We start from the raw sequence: 24,091 nt of genomic DNA, 5'->3' as shown, positions 1-24,091 counted from the left end.
ATTGTTAGAATTCATGGTCACATGGCCAGATGTTAAGGTAGAGGAACTAAGCAGGCATGATGATGGTATACATATGTATCAGCAAAAAAATGGAAGAAATGATTTCTGTTTACGGTGAATGGGATCAGCTTATACCCTACTCCACAAAATTGATTCTTATGCATATCTGTATGTGCAAAGATCCAAAATGGCTTGTGAACAGACCACAATGAAAAGGTTTGCACCAAGAGGATCAATAGTCAAGTGTAGAATCCTGGGAGTTATTTCTTCCCTTCGAGCATGACAAGCGGTATGACTACCTAGCAGGATGTCCAACTACAGAAATTGTATGACATGATGTAACAAACAGCAGGGAGCAGCTAACAATTAAGGGTAGGGGGGGTTTTAGGTGCAACTGATACTTAGGAGTGTGGGGGTATTGCATACCCGCAAGGGAAGTGGGAGTTGGGGGGGGGGGGGGGCGCCCTCCTCCAGAAAAATTTCAAGATTAATGGTTCAAAATTTCTGAGGGTAAAATGGTTTCTGAGGGTAATTTGATTAATCCTAGTACTATTCGGTAAAAAATACTAATCCAATTAACCTCTTCCCTACGCAGGGCGTGATTTCACGGCCTGAATTTTCTGATGCTAAAGAAGGAAGGCCGGATTATCACGGCTTGACGTTTTCGAAGCAAAAGGCCAAAGGCCGTGTTTTCACGATTTCGCGGTCAAACATGCCAAGTGGGTCCCAACCGCCATTAGGGTCTCTCGGCGTGAGAGGTCCGACCCTTTCCTATTGTCCGCGTGGGGATTATCTCGGCCCATCCCGGCACTTAGTGACCCACTCAAGGAAGGTGCTCATGGTCACTTATTTGTTTATAAGTTAAAATATCTAAAAACGTTCATGTTGCATTTATTGAAAATCAATGCGAGGAATTACATTCTGTATGTTCTGCTGATTGGTTCCAAATTTTAAACGGAATTCTAGCGTTCATATAAACGGAGTTGATCATCACCTAGAACAATTTTTGGAGACGCTAAGGTTAGATGTTTAATTGTTATTTTTATAACTCACTAGCAAGTTTGTAGGAGCGATATTGTAATGATTTACATCTAAAAATATACGTTATTTTGTTAGCTACATTCTAGATGTACATTTGCGGTGAAATTCGATAGAATATTCGATTTAACTTCTATGAAAAAAAAGCCCTCGTAATGTAATAAAATATGATTCTCTCAGTTCTTTGTCGTGAGCCAAAATTACAGCGACTATTTTTAATAACCTCTTACCAACCTTTGAATACAAAGGTATTATAAACGAATTTCGCTATAAATACTGAATAATGCATATCCTAAAAATTCGTAAATTTAATGTACGATAATGTATGATAAGGAATGTTTTACGTAGACACATGTTGTGACAAGCATTCCATACCATTGCAGGAAAGACAACTGCTCTACCCAGGTAGTTACTCTCATATCTTGGATCTCTGGTCAGGTTGCACCTCACAGAGTTAGTTCGGGACACATTAGCGCATTAATGTTTTCTTGGAAAAACTTATTATCCTCCAACTGGAAGACCCAAGAGTATATTGGTGTAAGTATTCTCCTACTGAAATATGTACGTGGAAGGTGATAACCTCACTCTTCTCGGAATAGCTCATTTTCTTTTCAAAATTTTCTTGGCGTGTATTCAAATTTAGCCGTTAACTATCTGTACGCATTCCGCTACCTATACCAGGGATGGTTTCTGTGGAACCCTGCTGTGCGATGCAGCCCATACCATGAATGAAAGAGAACTGCACCACCCAGGTAATTACTCTCATATCTTGCTTCTCTGGTCAGGATCCAGGTGGTCTGCTTTGTGCCCCTCACAAGCTTATTTCGGGACATATTAGCGCATTAATGTTTTCTAGGAAAAACTTATTATCCTCCAACTGGAAGACCCAAGAGTATATTGGTGTAAGTATTCTCCTACGGAAATATGTACGTGGAAGATGATAACCTCACTCTTCTCGGAAAAGCTCATTTTCTTTTCAAAATTTTCATGGCGTGTATTCAAATTTAACCATAAATGTTCTGAATGCATTCCCCTTCCTCCTCCTGCAAGGATTTTTTTTCAAATGATGTTTCGGTGGAATCACATTTTTTCTTGGAATTATACAGCCAGGATTTTTTTCTTGAAGTGCCTTTCGTTTCGCTTTCGTTAGTTTTGCCAGAGTTTTGCTTACGTTCTCGACCTGTTCGGAGTTGCTTGGCCGAGAGGAGCGTTAGGCAAATTTCCTGGACTTTGTATTTGTTGGTCCATGATATAATGCCGTTTTGCTGAAAACCCTAAAAATAACCGTAGAACTTCGTTTAAAAGTTCTACAGGCATTGCAAAATGAAAGGAATACATTGATGAACTGACATTTAATTCAACAGTAACAATAAAAAAAATTAAAATTGCACTGGTAACAATTAACTGACCGCAAAAGTATGACGGGATGGGCTGCTCACGGGGAAAAGGGTTGAGGATTATCACCACAAGGAAAGGTGATTAAGGGGAGGAAGCGACTACCTGGTCAGTCCCAAGCCGAAAAAAAACTCCGTACGGGGCGAAAAAGAAAATCTCAAACCCTTCGTAGAGCCAAAAGCAACTTCCCGCGAAGGAGCTCGGCTCGAAAAGGTTAAGTAAAATGGATTAAACTTAAAAAATTCTCTAAGCTCTGGGGGGGGTTTTATCCCCTAAAACCTCCCCCTCGCTGCACCACTGGCGAACAGTAATGAGAAAGACACAAAGGATGCTTTGGATAAAACCGGAAGTTGCAGAATGAGCTTTGGGAGCATGAGTTGTTCCCACACATTAACACTGGTTGCAATCTCTGCAGCTGTGTGGAAATATATAGCGGACAGACAGACATCCTCTTTTATATATATGAAGATAGATGAATTACCCTATAAACATCACAGCAATAGGCACTAATGACTGAACTACCATATTTAAAATTAATGTTATAAATTTGTCTTCGTTGGTTTTTTGGTTCTGCTGCATGCAATCAGGGTATAAAGCTTCCTTAAAACCTTTGAAGACATGAATTACTGAAAAAGATGTGGTCAAAATTAATGTTAATAACTTACTCCTGCAGGAATGTTGTAACCACTAAGATTCATTTGGCAGTCCAAGATTCTTGCTACCAGCGGTGCAGTTGGCAGAACCCTGGAAGTGCATTAATCATTAATATAAAATTATTTATTTATTTTTATCATTAAAAATACCAGTGCTATATTAATATTTATCCTTAGAAGTAACTTTTTTAGAGTAAATTCAATTTCTTTGCTATAACCATGGTTAATATTTATTTTTAAAAAGTGCTGTGCTATATGAATGACTAATTAGCCCTTGGAAATCATTGGAAGGTCTTTTGTTAAAGTATGCACTTAGGTCAATTTGGTGGAATTATTCCATCATCTATTAGTGCGTGAAATGCAATTTCCCACTTTTTTTGTAATTTAATGAGATACCCAGATTCAAATACAATGTATCATTTTTGGGTCTTAGCAGGGGCGGTCTAGCCAGGTCGGTGATCGCTGAGGGCCCCAAGCTTAGTGGACCCCCCACAGTGCTCCCATTTATCGTGAAGTGTAAATGAAAGGTGTAGCAACAAAAGACTCAGATTACTTGAGCCAAAGTTTTTTGCCATTTTAAAATAGTACATTTTCATTAGTTGCTCAACAACATACTCAGTGCAATAATACATATTATGTAAAGATAAGTTTAAAAAAGTCATCAGAAGATAAAACAGAACCTCATGCTATTTGAGTGTGTTATTCATAAAGGTCATAAAAGATTTTTTTTAGATTTCAGTGCAGTTTCAAGGAACTAAATCAATAAATATATTATATAACCATGATTAATAATTAAACTCCATGTATGGATTATAATCTGTGAAATTTTCAACTTTCATGGTATTTTTTCTTTTCAATTGATATTTTTATTTTTTTATATAAGGTTTTTAACAATTAGAATGCCAGTCAACGTCAATTTCAGGGCATGCAATTTCCTAAAATTTTCCTGGTGAGGATTTGTGGATTTCTCTATTTTCTGGGTTATCGCTGCGTTTCATGGTCAGAGGTGACCACGAAAAGAGGTATTACCCCAGGCTGTTAAGGGAGGCAATAGAGATCATCAAAATGCCCAAAAATTTCAATAGAGAAGACGGATACAATATAACCAACGCCTGGAAGAGAGTGTTCAGAAATCCAACCAATCACGGTGCAGCAGCAAGGGTAACGGGCCAACAACACCGCGGCAGCGAGGAGGGAGAGCTATATATATGCAGCAAAAACACGGAAAGCACCACTTTGACCTGAAGACGCCTGGTGGAATCCTAGCGAAACTGTCGTCACCTCTGACCACGAAATGCGGTGATAACCCAGAAAATGGAGAAATCTACAAATTCTGTAGGCCTTGGAAGACTCCGAGACAATATTCCTGGTGAGGAACCTCAAATCCCCTGGTTACGAGGGCCACACCATGAACCCAATCAGAGGGGCCCCAATCACTCCAGACCGTCCCTAGGTCTTACATAGAGTAAGTGATAATAATGTTTATTTAAAACTACCATCAAATATATTATTAAAATAGGGGAGAATTTTATTTTATCCATCAATGAAAACTGAAAGGTTATCTTATAGAAGATTTTTTTCTGTTTAATATCCTCTTGTTACAGCATTTTTCAGTCTTTACTTTTTTATTCATGCCCTTTGAGTCCAGCATGTACTCCAAACAAGTCTGAGATGATTTCGGGTTTAATTTTCCCTGGTGTTATGAAGTTAAGAAAATATGTGTAAGGGAATTTGTCCTGGGTGATATTTTCTGATGCTGTCAACTTTTCAAAAAACAACTAGCCTTTGAACTTCAAGGCTTTATATCTCACTCAGGGCAAATAACAGCTAGGAAGGCTTGAAAATCAAAGAATGGACAATGATATTTCAAAATAATGACGGTATCACACAGCATCACTTGATGCAAAGCCCAAGAATTATTTTTACATGCTGAGATGGGTATGTCAACAAAATATTTAAATTATTTTCAACCTTAGTAAAAATTGGCTTACCTAAATGATTCCATGATGCAAGCTTTGAGATATACTGCTTCTTTTAGGATATCGTTGGTTATTTCATTTGTGGATCCATGTGAAATTAGGTCATCCACTTCATTGAACAATCTATCCTGAACTTTTTTATCTTTTGAAATTAAATATAGCAAAAATACTAGTGTGTTTCCAAGCTGTAAAAGATGAAAAATGAGACTTAAACAGACATTTTTTCAGTTCTGTTTGAAAGTTAACATCAGGTACATATATGCATACTCTTAATGGATGTAACTGGATTTTTTGTTAATGATCTTGTTATGACACACCTGGTATCTAATTACATACTTGATTCATGCAATGGAAAGTGTAGGAAGTTAGAACAGGTGCAGTTAAGCATGTCACCAACTTTGCATGCACTTTTCCCTGTAAGAGTTAAGAATTTCGATTGTTTCCTGCCAAAATTTGAGAATCGAGCTGCAGATTTATAGGAGGAAAAATATATATTTCTTACTTTCTTGGTTAAAACTTCTGTCACTACCTACTTGATTTCAAGGGGAATTTGATGCGGAATCTAGTTCATGAGAGTATTGCATGTACTTTCATTTATAATTATTTACCGAGGAAGTCATTACTTTTTTACCCTTTGTTACTTGTGATGGGTCATTACGGTTCTTTAAACAGATTTCCTTTTCCAAAAAAATTTCTTGATTCCATGAGAAAATGGCATTGTTTATTGCTTATATGAGCATTTTACTTGCATTCATGATCATTTTGCAGGATACTTAGTTTTCTGCACTAAAATCTGCCTCCTCTTATCTCATCCTTGCCTAAAATGTGGTTGCATTTTGTAAATACCTAATTTTCTGCTTACCAATGTGTTATTCAAAGCTTAGGGTTAGAAGCACTTATGCGCAGTATCTGCTCTTGGGTTTCTAGCAGGTGTCTATAGCCTCCAATGTTTTGGCTCCAGTCATTCACCATGGATAAATGAATGCTAGGACCTTCACAAATAAGTATCTACCTGATGATGGTGCTCAAGTCAGAAGCTGAAACATTGGAGGTCATGGGGTCATTAACCTAGCTGGTAACTTTAGAGGTTTCAGAATATCATTCACAAATACGAGGAAAGCAACGAGTTGTAGTGCAGTGAATGCATGGAAGATGACAGGAAAGAGTTACCTAGTTCTTAGCCATCACTAATTAGAGATTTCTTCTGAGAGTTTAGGAAAACAACTGTTGAAGTGGTGGTACCCTTTGCATGTGGCACTTAGTTTTTGCCAATGACTGAAATGACTGGTAAAACTGGAAAGTATAGCCTAATGTTGAAGTTCTTACATCTTGCCCTCTTCGATTAGGGTATTATACTTACAAATATCAGTTGATATCATACAAAATTGAATTTAAGTGAATTGGCTCAAAGATTTCTTTTTTCATTAAAAGTCATCTTTAAGAATCTGCTACAATTTTTAAATATGTACTTACAGTTTGTATTCCTGCTGCAATGAAGTCAATTATAGCTGCCTTTTTTTCCCTGAGCGGCAAACCTCGTGCTTGCAAAACTGACATGAAAACACTTTGCACGGCTTTGTCTGAGTCATCCTCGGTATCAGACTCAGTAGGTATCCTTGAATAATTTTGCCTTGATTTTGCCTCTTCTCGTTCTTGCGCTGAATCTACCAGCTCTGAGATGATGCTGAAAGTTAAAATAGAACTGCTTAGTTTTCATACCCTTTCTTGGCTTATTATGAATTCTACATGACGATTAACTTAACCACTATATTTCATGGAATATTTTCACTCGCATGAATGGATTGCAGTAGGTACTTTAAAGATTAACACGCTATACTGTGAGACAGTGTATAGCCCTTCAAATTTTCATATTATGTTTCCTAATTGAAGGCCATTTAGCCCTGAAAACTTCTTGGTATTCACAGGAAATTGAATGAGGGATTGAGGCCAAGTTTTTGTTACTGCTGTCTCTGATGAAGCTATCCAAATTTAGATTTTTTGTGTCAGTTATTTGTTTTTGTTAACTCATGCTACTAAACCTCATGTTAACCATGCATCTATAAATAATAAACACTGGCATCAATCATTCCTGCATTTGCAGATTATTTTAGAATTAGCGTCATTGTAAGCTCTGCTTGGACATATGAAATATGTTCTTACAAAATATTTGTTGCCATTCTTGCAATAGTTCCGAAATTATAGAGGATGTGCAAAAATGTTCATGATGTGGTTCCTGTTTAATTTTTTTGTCTATAGTAATTTTTGGTAACTCTAATTTAAAAATTATTATTTCTGAAAAAGCCTAACGGTACATATCCAGAACTCAAGGGTATTCCATTTACAATGTCTTCTCTAGTATACCTACTATTTTAAAATATGTACTTACTCATAGATGTCTTCTTCAGCTTGTGCCATTCTTCGATAGGCAGGAGTGGGCACTATCTTCCAAAATGGAAGGCCATAGTATGTGTCTCTAGATGCTTGGAAAAGTGCTTTTACTGCCGAGGCTAACTTTAAGGCTCTGTCTTTACATTCATCTTGGGTTTTGTTCTGGTCATTTTCCATCTTCCCTTCTGTGGAGGTAATTACATGGCTTGTTATGTCATCTTTGTCACAGTGTCTCCATTTAGCTTCTTCAATTTTGCATACTTGCCTCCAAGTAAACTTTCAACACATTTTTTTTGTTCTGTTGATACCATGTCATGTACGTTAAAGTTATTTGAACAAGCTCTGTTTTGATTTTTGTCGGCTATGTTTGATGCCTTCTCCAGAAATCCCATTCTTCTACCAAGAATCAGGGTACAAGTGCCTGCAATAAAGACAGTGTTTAAAGATTTGGTGATGCCATGTACATTTTCAGGGTTACTTTACTAATGTTATCACTACACTTGTAGTCTCTTCTTTTAAGCAGATGTTAGAAGTAGGTACTATAAAAACCTCTTGCATAAAGAAAAAAATAATTGGGGCTTGGAATTGGATCTGATACGCCACGTCCATTATCATGACATGGATGAAAGATTTGCTATTTGTTGTGAATTGTTGATGGATCAAAGAACACTATTTAAATTGATGTTTGAATAAATTATTTATTTATGAATGTATTATTCTAAAAATTATTTTTGAAGTCCATGTTAATTGACTACGTATTCACAATATTACATATCCATTGGCTCTGTTGCATACACTGAATGAATTGGCACGTATTCTCTTTAAACCATTCCTACTGTGTAAATTATGCTAATTAAACTTATGATGGATATTATTTTTTTTCTCATGGCAATCCATGTAAATTTATGGACATGCCTACTCTAACTTACTTACTTTCAAGTCCTATGCAGTTCGCTATCTCCTCAAAAGAAGTCACCAGTTGAGATTCATCCCGTGATCGTTTCAATAGCTGGACAAAATCATCGGCTATTGCATTTATCTCTGGTAGAAAGCGAGCAATAGTTTTTGTGCTAGTGAGTTCAGGAGTCAAAGTTGCTCTCAAATGGTGCCATGCTGGTCCCTGCCTGTTCGTAAAAAAATTTGTGGATTTGATTGTTATCTTTTTTAGTTACTGTTAGTTTACATTAGTATATTTCTGCCAGTTTCAGCATTTAAACATCAAGCAGATTAATAAATCTGCATTGGTGCTTTAACCCTTAGAGTGCGGGAACGTTTTTATATGTTTTGCATGTTGACTGTGGCAATCACCCAAAATTATTATTTCTACATGGATATCTTGCACTTGAGCACTTTCCCTCAACACAGGGATTGCTAAGGGGCTTAACTTTACCAGACCAGCCCTCGTGGCAGGGGGTGCCTCCTGCACAGGGGTCTCTTCTGCACTGGCTGGCAGCAAAAATCGAGAACTCCCGCAGCCTAAGGGTTAAATTTTCATAATACCCATTGAACCTATTGGTTACTTCATTTAGTCAAATCTTTTGAAGATAAGTACTTGTATTAAATCATGTGCAAATATATTTTTGAAGGATTTGTCTGCTGAAATTTCTTATCATGAAAGTCAAAAAGGTACTTGGAAAATTATCACGAAACCTTATTCAGTAGTTACTTATAGTTATTTGGCTGAGCCTCTCTTCCATTTCTATGAATAATTTGTGCTCTCTAGTGATAGTAGTACAGCTATAGCTTAAAACTAGCAGGGCCTAGGCTGACATAAAATTATTATTCTTATGTTAATAAATTTGTACATTTGTTTGTACATATTTAGATTTTCTGAGTCATGTTGATTAATTTGTATGGTCTTGCAATTAGTGATTTGGTTTTTTAATTTGTCCCATCTGGAGAAGGCATCAAAGCAAAAAGAGTTTTCCATGGCTGTGCTCACAAATTTTTGGGTTTTTAACCCCATACCTGCCCTGCTGGCTATAGTCTTGAAAGGTATATATGTACATATTATCTTTACATGATTTGACGACCTCTGTGTTTTCTTGTTAGAATCTTGGCTTTAGCTAGCCTTGATGAGCGTCTTGGTTTATTATTAAAACTTATGAGACCCCGGTGAGAAAAGACTACTTACTCGTTGACCAGACCTACTGTTGAATATCTATCTGGCCTGGAGCGGCGGTAGTAGGCTGTTGCTTCCGTCGGTGGCCTTAGAGGATATTTCCCTCCACTTCCTCTTAGAACCATTTCTACTGCATTTTTCTCCATAATGCTTACTATTGGATAGTTCCATAGTGATTCCTCTCGTAGTATTGGGCCATATCTTTTGAACATGTCTGAAATATGAGATGGATATAGATGTATAAGAACAAAATGGAACATTGAAACAAAGAGGGTGGCTGCAAATGTCTGTTGTGCCCTTCTTCTTAGGTCTGGAACAAGGCAGGGCAGAGGGGGCAAATTTCAGATTTCAGGGGGCGGCAAAATTTGGACAGTTTATTAAAAAAGTTACTTAATTTTTCTAATTTAATTATCTAATAATTGTTAATAATTTATAAATTATGAAACTAAAATATTAATTAAACATTTTTGTATCAAACATGCGATAAGTAATTTCAACTACCCCATTAAAAAAAATAGCTAACGGATGCACATACGTATTATATTTTAGTAGCAAGGGGAGGGAGCGAGAGGGAATAAGGATAGGGGGGTGGCAAAGTGATCTTTGTATCCCCTGACGAAACTCCTAGTTCCAGCCCTGCTTCAGGTAATGTGAAATCTGTGATAACTAACAGAATGGCTTTCAAAACATAATCCTAATTTCTATGGTTAGACTCAGAATCCATACAAATAGGATTTTATCAGCATAAGTCTTCACCAGATCTGTTCCTCAGTTGACAGCATTATGTTGTTTTTTTAACAGCTAATGTTTATGGAGAGGTTTATCACATAAGAGAAATTTTGTATGCAAAATGATATTTTCTTGGAGTTGAAAAACGTTTCCCTTGAAAATTATTTCAGATTCCTGTAATTAGAGCTGTGGTCATTGAGCATTACTGTAATTTTTTATCATGGAATGGAGTACGCACATAATTTTCAGTGTTTTTACCTTCATATGCTGTATGGATTTTATCCAAGCGGTATGGTCCAAAAGGTTTTCCATATATCCACCGAGTCCCAAGCACAGGCAGAGAAGGCCAAGGTCCTGGTATGTCACGAACTTCATTCTTCTTTTTTCCAGGAGAACTTTCCTTCAGCTTATCTGCAATATAAATTATTTAACTTGTAAAACGATAATATTTTGTTGAGCGCTAATATGGTATAAGACATTTGACTGATTAGTTTTGATTCATGCTAATATTTTTTATGAAAAGGGTTTTCGTACAGCATGTGTAATGAAAATGATGTTTTCAGCAGATCTTCACCTATGCAGTGATTCAACCAAATGGCTAGTTGGGATAATCTTATTTTAATTTTGATTGGCTCCAAGAATTACCCCTCTTTGGTAATATGTCAGTACCTTTGGCCAATTCGACCCTCCCCTCCTGTTCAGCTCCTTTATTTATATGAAAATCTTTTACATATGTGTTTATGGGGCAAAACAACTAGTTTTATGATCTTCCGTCTTTGTGTTTATAAAAATCACCTGAGGCCCAGTCCTGGGCATTTTTCTGAAGCAAACATTATTTTGGTACCATGGAGTTTGAAACATCTCACAGAAAGGAAGGAATAAGGATATGCTTTAATTATACATAACTGAGTGCATAATTAGGGCAATCATCGTTTTATGATTCTGTGGGTCATTTAGCAGAAGTACTTTGAGGCCATGTAGTCTCTGCTGCCTCCTTTTCCTATTGCCATTCACAGCCTTGTGCATTGCTCATGCATGGAATTAGTTCTAATAGTAACTTTCCGGCAACCTGATGGCTTATATTAGCTCTTATTTAATCCCACATTGATGAATTAATTTAATATTATTTTTTAATTCATTAATATTTAATCCATTTATTCAACCACTGAAGTGAAGTTCTTTCTGGCCAAGTACCTAATTCTCTTCATTCTCAAGAGATCGTTGGTTGATGAAATTCATGATGAAGAAAATTGGAAATCCATTTCTAAGGCTACTTGGATTTGTGCTACATTAAAGATTTCCCTTGGCTGGATTCTTGGTGTTGCTTCAAAAGTTGAAACTCTTTCAGCTAGGGTTTATTGTACTCAGCCCAGTCATCCCAGACTTTGAAAATCAGTTTAAGACAGACGTTGCAAGGTTGATGTCAGACAGTTGTCTCGCTGAAGTGTGGCAAATTTTAGACACCAGCCTGACTGAACTGTGATACAAGAAGTTTCTTTATTGGTGAGCTCCTACATCAAGCTTTGCATCAGGGGATTGAAGTTTCTAGTACTTGCCCTGATGGATTGATCATCTAGTTCAGAGTTGGGCAAATTGTGGCCCGCTGGCCATATGCGGCCCACCACAGATGGCATAACACAGAATTTTAAAAAAGTGATAGGATACTTGTCTCATTAAATTGATTATAAAAATAAATGTGCTAGCAGCTATAAATCTAACTAATATAAAATTAAGCAAATAAATAAGTAGAATAGAACTACCACTATTGTTTAATTTTTATTAAGCAGTATATTTTTCTGAAATTAAATATAATGTTAACTGATGAATACTATCAGTAGCGTAACTAGAGATAGGCTCTGGGGGGATGGGTTGGTCTGGGGCAGGGGCACAGCTAGGAATTAAGGCTAGGAGTGGTTTTAGGCTCAACTAATATTGCGGCGTCTGGAGTATGGAATACCCACCAGGATAAGCAGGAGGTACGGGGGCCCTCCCCAGAAAAAAATTAGGATAAATGGTTCAAAATGGTGAATTTTATGGCATTTTTAGAGATATTTTATAAATCCTTACACTATTCTATTAATAATATTAATGCAATTAAGTAAAATAGACTTAGCTTAAAAATTTATCTGAGCTCTGGGGGGGTTTTTATCTCCCCCAAAGCCCTCCTCCCTTGCTGTGCCACTGGTTTGGGGTGGCAAACCCCCACCCCCAGGCAACGGGGTTCGCAAAAATTTTTAAAAAATGACATGCCTGGAAATACGATTTACATCATTTTGGCACTACAGATTTAACTTTAAGCAGATACAGTTATTACATGACAAAACTAGTTAATAGTTTTATATATTTTTAAAATTTCTCTGAGGCTTTGGGGGGGGGGGGAGGGATCTATCCCCATAGCTCATACAAAGTGGCCCTTGAGCCCAAACAATTGCCCACCCCTGGTCTAGTTGGAAACTCGAGCAAGCGATATCTTTAATCATCCAGTATGGTCCACTTGTTTTGGCGATTATTTCAAATTTCCTTTGACAATCAGAAACAGATTTAAAGCAATTTGCAGTTCGAATTGATGAATTGGATTGACTTTTTTCGGATGATAAATTTCTCTCGTTTATTCTATGCGATTCCTAGGACTCACTGAATTAATTATACGTATTAATTACATATTTATTCATTGCATATTCTTGCGAAAAATTAACCGAGCGCTGAGCAGCCTTTTACCAAATACTGAAAATGTGCTCAGCGGACCCCGATTTATTGAAGCCAAAACATGCGAAAGACGAGTCATGTACTCAAGGAATCAGCTTGAGCATGATGCCACAACATCGTGCCGCAAGCTTTCTCTTTTTGTTCTCCCGCGCACCTCTTGAAATGGCTCATTCCCCCGACGCGCTGGAAGACAACGGAACTCCTACTTTCGTACTCCTCACTGCCGCGGTCTTGACCTTGAGAGAACCATGATCTTTCGTAATTTCCCTGGGAACTTTCTCTTCCGGGCCCGCAATGACTCCTGCCCGTGGGTGAGTGATCGGTGGTGGCAGGAGGATGCTGCGTTACCCCTCTTCCCCTCCTCTTCCCGCTCGCCCCATAATGAGCTCGTTCACTATCGTTGATTAGTGTATAATGTGATACTGTTTGAAAAATAAAGAGACCCGTATTTTTCCGATTCCTATCCATTCTAATCCGAGCTCTTCGCGACGAAAATCGACGTCTTTATCCCTTTCGCAGATAAGTTGATGAGGTCACAAACTCATGCCGAGCGAGTCATCGCTTCTGGGCTATCCGGCCTTGTACTTGGGCTTCGCTGTTTTTTTTACACTCACATGAGCGACTCCGTCCCATAATTCAAGGTTCTCCTTGATCGAGTACTTGGACCAGATCTTTAGTGACGTAACCAAACCTGGATTAGAGAATTTTTGAGCGACCGCGTCCAAAGAATAGTATTAGACGGTGCAGTCTCCAATGAGGTTAGAGTCACTTCTGGCGTTCCTCAGGGTAGTGTCATTGGCCCACTCCTATTCCTTCTTTATATAAACGACATTGGCGAAGTAGTGCAGAGTAAGTTACGATTATTTGCAGACGACGCTGTAGTTAAAAGAGAAATCCGTTCCAGCAAAGATATAGATGAACTAACGAATGACCTTGCTGCTATCCAAGCTTGGTGCGATGCTTGGCAGTTAGAATTAAATTTGGAAAAATGTGTCGTAATGAATTTCTGGAAGAAGAATAACTCCCTACAGCGTAACTATATCATTCGGGGCACCCAGTTAAAGGCAGTTGAATCCGTGAAATATCTAGGGGTTAGACTCAATAATGATCTATCGTGGAATAAACATATTCGAGAAATAACCGGTCAAGCTAATCGTATAATGGGTTTTGTTAAAAGAATATTAGGAAAGTGCGACGACAAAGTGAGAGAAATTAGCTACTTTTCCCTCGTTAGACCACATTTGGAATACGCTGCCAGTGTTTGGGACCCTCATGAAAAAGGCTTAATAACAGAGTTAGAACGCGTGCAAAGAAGAGCTGCCAGGTATGTGAAAGGTCGTTACGATAGTCTTGTTAGTGTAACTGACCTCTTAGATAAACTCGGATGGGAATCTCTGTCGGACCGTAGATTGAAAAATAGACTAAACCTTTTAGATAAATTCAAGAGTAGTGTCTTTTCTGACGAAGTTAACCATATCTTGCGGACGCCAACGTACTACGGAAGATCAGATCATATAAATAAAATAAGAGAGATAGATTGCAGAACAGAGAGATTCCGAATGTCATTTTTTCCACGATCAATAAGAGATTATAACGGCAGCAATAGAACTCGTAAATAGATTGCATGACTTGTAGTGTAGCCTACTAACCTATGTAAAACTTAATGCATGTTTCTGAATTTCTATTCTATTTCTAACAGCATATAGTAGTATAGTTTGTTATTATACGGGACATTTTTGGTGTGCATGTGGGAGTCCAAATGCATGCTGGTGATTGATCACCCCCTGCCAAACACCCTAGAGGTGGCTCGCAGGGTATTATGTAGATGTAGATGAACCAACTCATGAAATTGGGCACAATTTTCGTGTTTCCTTCCTTTAAAATTACGAGAAAATGGCTGAATGGGAAAGTTTTTTTCGTCGCATGATGGTTAGTAGTAAAAGTGATCGAATTACTGGTAACGATTGCTTTTCAGTTATTTTTACTTGTTACCATTACTAAAATAATTGGATTTGGTGGTGATACACGTAAGACCTTATTCTCCAAACATTTCGGCGAGGTTTGAATCCCCTGACCTCTCCCCGCTCCCTACCGCCTTGATTGTAATCGATTAATTTTCTTACCTTACTTTCAGTCAATTACATATCGGCTCAAGTGACTCTAAATGAGCCCTATTAATTTTTTTAGTAATTCATAGTGGACCTTTCGGACTCCATGGACAACTTTCCTCAGTAGGAGGCGCAGGAGCACTTACCGCTCGCAGTTTTTCCACGGTGCTTGGTGAGTTCCAGCCACAGCTTCGGCCCGAACGCCTTGAACAGGAGCAGTAGAAGGATTAGGACGAGGGCTACCTCGTCCAGGGTGGTCAGCTTAATCTTGAGCATTTTCCAACCGAAGAAGTGTCTCCCTCTATGTATATTTCCTCCTGCAACAGCGAAAGAAAAGGGAACATTGGAGAAGAGGCGATTGACAGTGATAGGTCAGGCATTTTTACATTGAGCATCGAACCTCTGAACGTGTTGAATTTTCTAGGAATGAAGGCTTCCGCGTTGCTTATGGGAAAAGTCCTCCATTTTTGTTTGACGTTGAATTTTAAAACGTGACAAATATTTTCGGCGATGAGCTTTCATGCTATCGTCTTTTAGCGAAATTAGCGTTTAAATTTTTTTAAATGTTACTTAGAAATTATTTTCGTAATTCCATTGAATTTTTTTCACAAATCATTCTTTGGGTACAGGAGAAAGATTTTGAAATGGTTGAGTACTCAGATAATGGTGAATTTAATATGATAAAATTTAAATATGCGCGTGTTGTTAATTTGAATTTGAACATTTCCAACTACGAAAGATTGCGAGTTAATGTAGGTGAATGTGTATAGGTGACGAAGAAAATTCATGGATGCATAATTTCAACGCATTAGAGCTAAGATTTATTATGCGGTGGTTTATCTACATTATGTAAAATTAAAGAACGACTACAAATTCAAAAGAAATACAGAACTGTTTAAACGTTTTTGGGGGAGCGTGTAGCCAGTTCATCATAATGGTTAGATTGTCAGGCTGCTTATCGAAGGGTCATTGGTTCTAGGCTCCCTAGGGGAAGGGAAGTCGTTGTATTTCGTATGGGAAGGAACTGCTCCCCCCCTTACGCTGAATATGTGGCTTTCATTTGCCTTACTTCTTAACTACCCACTAACAACCTTCTGGTTGAAGAAATAGTAGGGCCAACATTTATTTATTAAATTTTTACATTTATTACAAATTAATATTTTTACATGAATTACAAATTATTTACATAATTTATTATCTGTTTGGTGCTTCGTTTTAAAATTAGTAGGCGAAAAACTTGCGGTTGATCGCTATTATAATCGATTTTGAAATTAACTGGTGGCTGAAAGATTGAGCAGACGAGGAAAACTTTAATTCGGTTGGGGCCAAATTAAAATTGGTGAAAGTATAGATACAGTGGCGTGGGTTTGGAGGTCTTGCTTCTTTAAATATGACTAGTTCTTCTTTTCACAGTATGCTAGATTCATGGTTAAACAGGAAGCGTGGTGCCCTGTGGGGAAAGCGTCGGGCTAGTGATCGAAGAGACCTGGGTTCGAGTCTGGGTGAAGCCTTTGAACACTTGCAAACAGGAAATCCTCGTGCAGGGCTCGGTTGGCTCAGTTGGCCCCTCTCCTGAAGTTTGCGCCCGCGGCTGAGTCCGGAGTGAGATTTTTCCTGGCCTTTTTAGCTTAGTGTTTGAGGTCTAGGAGTGGTGATATAGAGAACACGGAAAGTTTAAGTTTGGAGGAAAAGGTTGAAAGAGGGGTATAGTGTGTGCTGATACAATGCTGGCGATAAGGGACGCATCGCGGGACATTTTTCTGATTTAAACTTTCATATTTGAGGCCCAGGTGAATGTTGACAAAGGCTGACATGATTTATTCTTTATTTTACATGGCCCAAATGAGGCCACAATCCGGCCCCCTCTTTCTTTGGGCCAGGGATCTTTTGCGTGGTAGTACTTCGAAATTAATCCATTCGTATAGCTCAGTTTTATCAAGAAATTGATACATATAGTAATGTAGTCCTTTTTCACGTAATGATAAATGGTATAAATATTGTACAAATATCTTCCATTGCATATTCTGGCTGCCCTACATATTGTGAAAATTTCTGATGATAAGTTTTAAATGAGCGATTCGATGCGATGAATTTGTCATTTTGAAAGGGTGAAATAGAATATTTTTAAAAATAAAAAAATTGGATTATTTCAGTTACTCTCTACATCATTGGATGTAATCATTTGTGGGTAAAAAAGGCATTGAAAAAAATAAATCTAAAGAAGGGTAGGATACAAATCGATTAAACTATTGACAGAAAAGGTGATCGAAACAGAGAAAAGGAGTTGTAACAGTTGAGACTACTCCTTTCATCCCACGCTAGAGGTGGAAGTCAACCGAATACATATAAAGCATTAAATAAACGCACCATATCAACCGAGTAGAATTTAAAACAAAAAGTGAACATTTCTTTTATTCGAGTAATAGCCAGCGATTTAGTACTTCGCGGAGAAGACAAAAAATTCTCTAATGTAAAAAAAATATTTGACTGCCTTTTTGCGGTGAGCTGATTACCAAATCTGGACCTATTTCGGAGATCACCGTCTAAAAGTTGCTGCGTTGCATCATATACAGGCGTGTTATCTCTGAATCCAAATGCGTAGTCTCAATGTATCAGCAGAATGAGCTCTCTCGTTCTTTTTTTCACGTTACGTTTCGTTACTAAAGCTACGGATTGTCTAAATGGTGGGCATACTATTTTCTCTTCTTTGCTTTCAATTAAGGTGTTAAGTCAAAACTATTCTTGTTCCTCATAACTCTTGCGCTTGTTATTCCTGTTATGATGTCGATAATGCTGGCCCGACCCCTGGAATTGCGACAAGCCTGCTATGAAGTTTTATTATTTTCCATTTTTCGATTTCATTATTTGAGTTAGAATGTGAAATCTGAAATGGAGTGATATAATTCGTGGTATGCATAGTTAGCATTTCTATCTTTTTTATTCCCCCACTTACAACAATAGGGCTCTTTCCGTACTCTGTGCCGATTTGGAACCATTTTTCGCAAAAAATATATTTTGCGTCTACATCTAGAATTCTGCTACTTGAGAGTGATCAATTACATAAATTTTAAAAATTTCTTACTTATTATTTGTCCCCGTAATGAATTTTTAGTACGTTTTAAATTATTGCTGTCAGGCTGTTCAAGAAAAGATTTAATGTTTCCATTCAAAAAGGCTGTAATTTGTGGGTAGCGATCGTAGCGATGATGAATTATGACTTCCTTTCAGTTAAAGTAAATGGCAATGACATCTCTATTGTTGATACCTATCGCAATTTAATTTAATTTCGATTGAAGTCTCGATACGTTGCCGGTACTGGTTGCTTATGGGCCATACGGGAAAAACATTTCTCCGAACATTATTTTTAGACTTGTCTCAGATTTCTTCGAATGCCTGATGCCTACTGGAGGATGGACGTATTTTGCCTAATCGTTTATAGCATTCCGCGTAGGATGTTTGGTTGAAAATTTTCCTCGTGTGGGTTACCCCAAATTTAGGAAGGTCAGGAAAACGAGGGACTTGTAGCAACCGTCTACCCCGAAAAACTTGTTATTTTGTGCTAAATTTTGGCTGAAGAGCCATTTAGTATTTTGGGAAACAGCGCCCAATTCTGATACAGCGTTGCGTATACAAGGGTCTCCAGTAAGACAACAGATTCTGATACCTATAAAAAATATAACAACGGGAAATTTAATGGTTCCGTGTTGCAGTTAAATATGGCTTCTAGTATGAAGTTTTTTAGTCTTCGGGCCTGAAGATAGGGCCGGATTTTCCTTGAGGCGAAGTAGCCTTCAGCCCTGGGCCTCAAGAGGGGCCTCCATTCGAATAGTTCGCAAAATTAAAATTACACTATTCTAAAAACAGTGAACACTGAACCGAGAACAAGGAGAAATTCTACGCTTGTGACTAATAAACAAACATAAAAATGTATTGGTGAAAATCAATGAGTTTGGCTCACTGGCTGTTTTTTTGTGCATACAAGATTGCACCAAACTGGGAGGTGTAAATGCCTCGTTAGTGGAATAGACTTGGGCCTCTTTTCTTCTAAATCCGGCCCTGCCAGAAGGAGAATTCTTATGAAGAATAATAATAGTTATTTCTTCAGGTCTAAAGACTTTTTCGCTTGAATTCCAACAGGTATCTAGTCTGAAGTATACCACCCCAAAGAAACGTACTAAAATGAAAGGGAAACTGTTGTCAAACGAGATGATTGAACGTGAAAGAAATCCCGAAACATATTCCCTTCAGGAAAATTTAATGCCACATTCAAGTGCACGACAATCGGCGCCTCGAGATCATCTAATGCACACACACTGCCTAATTTGTGTTGACAGCGATAAGGAATGAAAAAAGACGGTCGGCTTACACATGTTCACTCGACAAACACACACGCAAGACAATCGCTGCCAACTGCACGCATGTATAAATCATCATCGACTCGGTTAGCCTCTTTCCACTTCCTTCTTTATTTGGGGGATCACCCTGTCGAGAGCGCGAGAGATAGAGACACACACAAATGAGACACAGGATGTTTTCTTCCTCGTCGGCTCTAAAAAAAAATGATCGAGCATTCCCCCGACCGATGTTAAGTTCTGTATTTTCGAGGCCAAGGTCCCTGTCCTGCTGGTCCAAGGATATCCACTCGGTTCCTCACAAGTGAGGCTGCCCTCCCGCTCCCCCTCCACTCACCTCGAGCGTCTGCCCTGCGCAAGCGGGCTTCTAGGGAACGATTCAATCCCTTTAAAAAAAGAAGTCATTTCCTCCCTCACCTCACTCCACATTCATCCTCACGCATCTTCATGCCCCTTTCTCCCTCCCCCCCATCACGTCGCCGCCTTCTCGTCCCTCCCATTTGCGTCACCCGCGTTTTCACTTTCGCTTTCTTCAATACGTGGGCATTTCGATTCATTTTGATGATTCGAGTCATTCGATTTTGTTCATGCCAATGAATTGTTCTTTTAAATCATCGAAATTAAACAAAGGAATACATGAACCATGCGAAACAAAAGAACACAACTAACACTATGAATCATGTAAACCAAAAGAACACAATGAACCAAATAAACACTATCAGCGCTGAGAACAAAATGAACAACGGCCATCAAAATGAACACTGCGAAATAAATTATTACTCGATTAAAAGTAATATGGCGAGCATTTAATCCATAGAATAATTCCTCTCTGTAGGTTATGTCGATGGTGAGTCCAGGGTAGCACGCGGGGGGAGTGATGGGGCAGGCTGCCCCGGGGCACAGAGTTAAGGGGGCCACATCCAAAAGGACTTTGTTTACTTATTTGTTGACACTTATTGACGGGTGGGGGGTCCTCACACCCAAACTCTACCCCCGGCCACAAGATGTGTGTGGGCGGCCCTGGGTGAGTCACCGAAATTTAAGAAATAATGCAGGTTTTTTATTTCAAATTTTAAAAGTGAATTTCCGGGAGAAAAATGTAAAATTTTTACCATTGCAATTGGTTAAATTTGAAATGTTTAAAAAAAATCGTCATCATTAGTCAATAATCCTAACATTGGCTTTTGCGCATTTCTCGATTGTTCTCTCTTATTCGCTAGTCTTTTCATGGCGACATATTTCGTCTCTTTCACATCATGGGCTATGTAACGTATTTGAGGCCGTCCCTTGCCCTTCTTCCCTTCCATCTGTCCTTCTACGATTGTCATCAGCAGGCCATCATGTCTCATAATGTGGCCAACTAAATTGCCGCGTCTTCTCTAAGATATTTAGAAGACTTATCTTTTCTCCCACTTTTATTAGAACTTCCTTATTACTTACACGGTCGATCAATTTTATCTTCATTATTCTTTGGTAGTATCAAAGTTTAAATATATATGGCAAAGTTTTCCTAAATATTAGTTTTCACTCTTGTGTATGCCATACCATCCGTGAAATTCTTCAAATATCATTGACATATTTGCTCTTATTTTTGAACAATCACCGCATCAGTCCAAGCGTGGGATATTACGATTGGGTAAATTCTTTCCATGTGATATTTCCCTTCGTGCGACGATTCTTCATCAACTGCATAATCGACGTAAACCAATTGATAGATGAACCATATGATCAAAATGAATCATTTGATTAATTTTGATTTTTGTAAAACTAACACTGTGATTCAACCCATATGGTTCATGGCAACGAACCGTTCAAAATGAACGATTCACTTATGAACGACCCACAGCTCTACTATTCATTTTCTCTGTGAATGTGCGAGCGGTCGGTCTTTGAAATATTGTCTGTCGCCGACGACCCAGGGGGTGAGCGTTTGCAGTGATCTCTCCATTCTTCCTCTCCTTGCAACCCCCGCCCCAATTCCCCATTCCCCCGCGTCCTTTGACGATGGAGTGGACCAATTCATCATTTCAATTCGGCAAGTAATAAGGCAATCGTAGCGGCGGTGATCAGACACTCAGCCGCCTGTGGTGAGACAGTGTGACGACCTTGTGGTTTATGCTGCGACAAGTGTCTTCCTTGAATTATATCACGTCCTCTGCGAATGGGTTAGGGTGAGTGATGGGTCTTCAACTCGTCCCGATGATATACAATGGTAAGGCGAAATTTGTGCCGGGAAAGAAAAAATGCACAACGGATAATCAGAAAAATCTTTACAATGGCTTCTGAAAAATTGATTTATTAAGCTCATCTTCGCTTGCAGCCACTTAACACGCTAGTTTTTTCCATCTTCGCGTCATAAGTTTAACGATTTATATGCTGAGGGAGTACAAAAATCATTAAAAACAAAATTAGCAGGTTTTCTTAGACTCATTAACTTGGCCAATTGTATTCAAGTTTATGACAGCTGTTACATAAAAATGTGTGCCTGTATGCCACCAGATGGGCTGAAAGATGTAACTGTAATTAAATAAGCAATGAACTTCAGCTATTTCTTTCATCTAATTGACCCAGAAAATTGAGGGCGTTTCCATTAGCTTTTTGCTTTGGCACAATTTAGCGAGTTTTTTTTTCATGCCTAACTGCAATTTTACTTCGGAGCCACGTTTTTGCTTATGCTACCAGTCCTCTACAGCCTCAATCTGCATGAGAATGAAAATCCTTGGGAAAAATAAAGTGATTAATGCAGTATCAGCTCGAATAAGTTCACGCAAAGCCAAAGGAAAAGTACGGGATTGATTTTAATTATTTCATTTGAAAAAAATAATTCCATTGAAAGTGAGGCTTTCGGCGGCAGGGATTTACAATTTCCATAATTAATGCAACTCCATTACTCAAAATTGGCGATTTTAATATTCCATTTCCATTAAATTGGTTGCTTTGTTAATGATTTTAATGACTCTAAAAGATCCTTTTATAGTAAATGCAAAGCCACGTCCTTTTCTGTCTTTACGTATCTTAAGATTTTTTTGTAAAGTAGGATGAATGAAAATAAAAGTATAAACTAGTGGATGAATGATACTTTCACTTGATCTGAAAAGATGACTCCGATGTATATGATTTCAGGAACTAATGTTTTATATGCTGGCGCTGCTAAATTTTTATTTTTGGCGTACTATTCCTGAAATCGTTTCGTCTTTAATATGCATATTCTTTATCAGTTTTATAGTGTAACCCATTTTTTGTTTTAGCAAAATAGGAAATTACCGTGAGGCATGATATTATTGCTCATTGAATAAAATATTTTTACTGGATAAATCGTTATGGATGGAGGAAAACAGGTGATTTTAACTGGCACTCAAGCTATTGTTTTTGAAACACTTAGTATGATGTCCTTGATTCAAATCAATACAGCAGTTTTTGCCGCAAGATTTGTTCTTGACGGTGTGCTCCTAATATATGGCAATGATATCACCACCTATTGCTATTAGAACCATTTTCATTCCATTCTCTATAGAAGTAAATATATCGGTGATTTAGGTAGTCGGTACAGAAATCATTAAGGTATTTTGGTACTCAAAACGGACTATCAGGTTTTTTGTATTCATATTATATTTTCCATCTATCGTTTGTTAACAAATTGGTTGTAAAATTTGTTGTGGATTTATATTGAAATATTATGCGTAATTGATAGATTTTTTATAACACTTTTCCATTCTCCCCGTGTTCTTCATTTCTAATACTTAAGTTGTATATCTTCACTGTTAGGTACTACCTGATTACGCTATGACCTTGCAATAAAATGAACGTCGTTGATACCCAACATTTGATTTGAAACTTTATCTCAACGTCTCCCCTCATATTTCGTGTCACTCTGCTTATCTGACCCACATTTTAGCGGAAGGTTTATGTAAGTGGCTAAATCGCAAGCTTTGGCCTTCCGTGCCCTTGAAAGCGATGTGGATCATCATTCGAGCCGACGAGACGACGCGCTTTTCGTTTCTTCCTACGCGTCTGGCCTTTCGTCCTTGTGGCCGGACTCTCAGAGCCAACACTTTATTCATAAAAATAACAGGCGAGAGTAAGTCTTCAGCATTATATTCTCTTTGGCTTTCAATTTAATGTACCTTAATGTCAATCCAAATATGTTTTACGAGATTGTCATTGTCAAGTGGGATGTAATTCTGCTTCCGTACACCAACACCGTTCAAGCAAACCGACTCAGCAAGAATTGGCATTCAATTTTTTTGCTGACTGTCTTTTTCGGCGATCTCAGTAGAAACATAATATGAACTACCCATGAAGTGGAATGGGTAGTGTCAGAGCTTTCATCAAGTTTTTTTCATAACAATGTTTGTAACTGGTGAAAATTGAACAGTAACTGATAGTTTTCATCCAAAATTCATGGATATTGACCTATTTCACCGGTACTTGTTGGGACCAAATCATTCAATCAATCTTTTTTATAATGGGCCAGAATTGAAAACACCCAATTAAATTAATTGATTTTGGCGCGACTTGGTGAAACGAGGAGATGTCCACGGTACTAAGAACAAAAAACGCAGTACTTTATGGTGCTGTCAGTTTGTGGAACTGTACTGTGTTTTTTGTTCTACAATGAAAA

At 38.1% G+C, this 24,091-nt stretch overlaps 1 protein-coding gene across 3 annotated transcripts in view; it reads right to left on the bottom strand.

Moving 5' to 3' along the window:
• The window catches only part of LOC124169385 (ecdysone 20-monooxygenase-like), a 92,636-nt gene that overhangs the window by 2,684 nt on the left and 65,861 nt on the right, over positions 1-24,091 (bottom strand). For all 3 annotated transcript variants that reach the window (XM_046547979.1, XM_046547986.1, XM_046547992.1), the window contains exons 2-10: positions 15,265-15,435; positions 10,563-10,715; positions 9,588-9,789; positions 8,387-8,577; positions 7,719-7,874; positions 7,452-7,638; positions 6,539-6,749; positions 5,078-5,250; positions 3,099-3,177 (exon numbers count right to left, since the gene is read on the bottom strand). In XM_046547979.1, coding sequence (XP_046403935.1) covers positions 3,099-3,177; positions 5,078-5,250; positions 6,539-6,749; positions 7,452-7,638; positions 7,719-7,874; positions 8,387-8,577; positions 9,588-9,789; positions 10,563-10,715; positions 15,265-15,394 — 1,482 coding nt within the window. In that variant the 5' untranslated portion in view covers positions 15,395-15,435. The remainder of the gene's footprint in view (positions 1-3,098; positions 3,178-5,077; positions 5,251-6,538; positions 6,750-7,451; positions 7,639-7,718; positions 7,875-8,386; positions 8,578-9,587; positions 9,790-10,562; positions 10,716-15,264; positions 15,436-24,091) is intronic.

Source organism: Ischnura elegans, chromosome 1, assembly GCF_921293095.1.
Source record: "Ischnura elegans chromosome 1, ioIscEleg1.1, whole genome shotgun sequence".
Taxonomy (NCBI): Eukaryota; Metazoa; Arthropoda; class Insecta; order Odonata; family Coenagrionidae; genus Ischnura; species Ischnura elegans.
The sequence above is the reverse complement of the archived record's forward strand: the minus strand, read 5'-3'. Positions and strand labels throughout refer to the sequence as shown.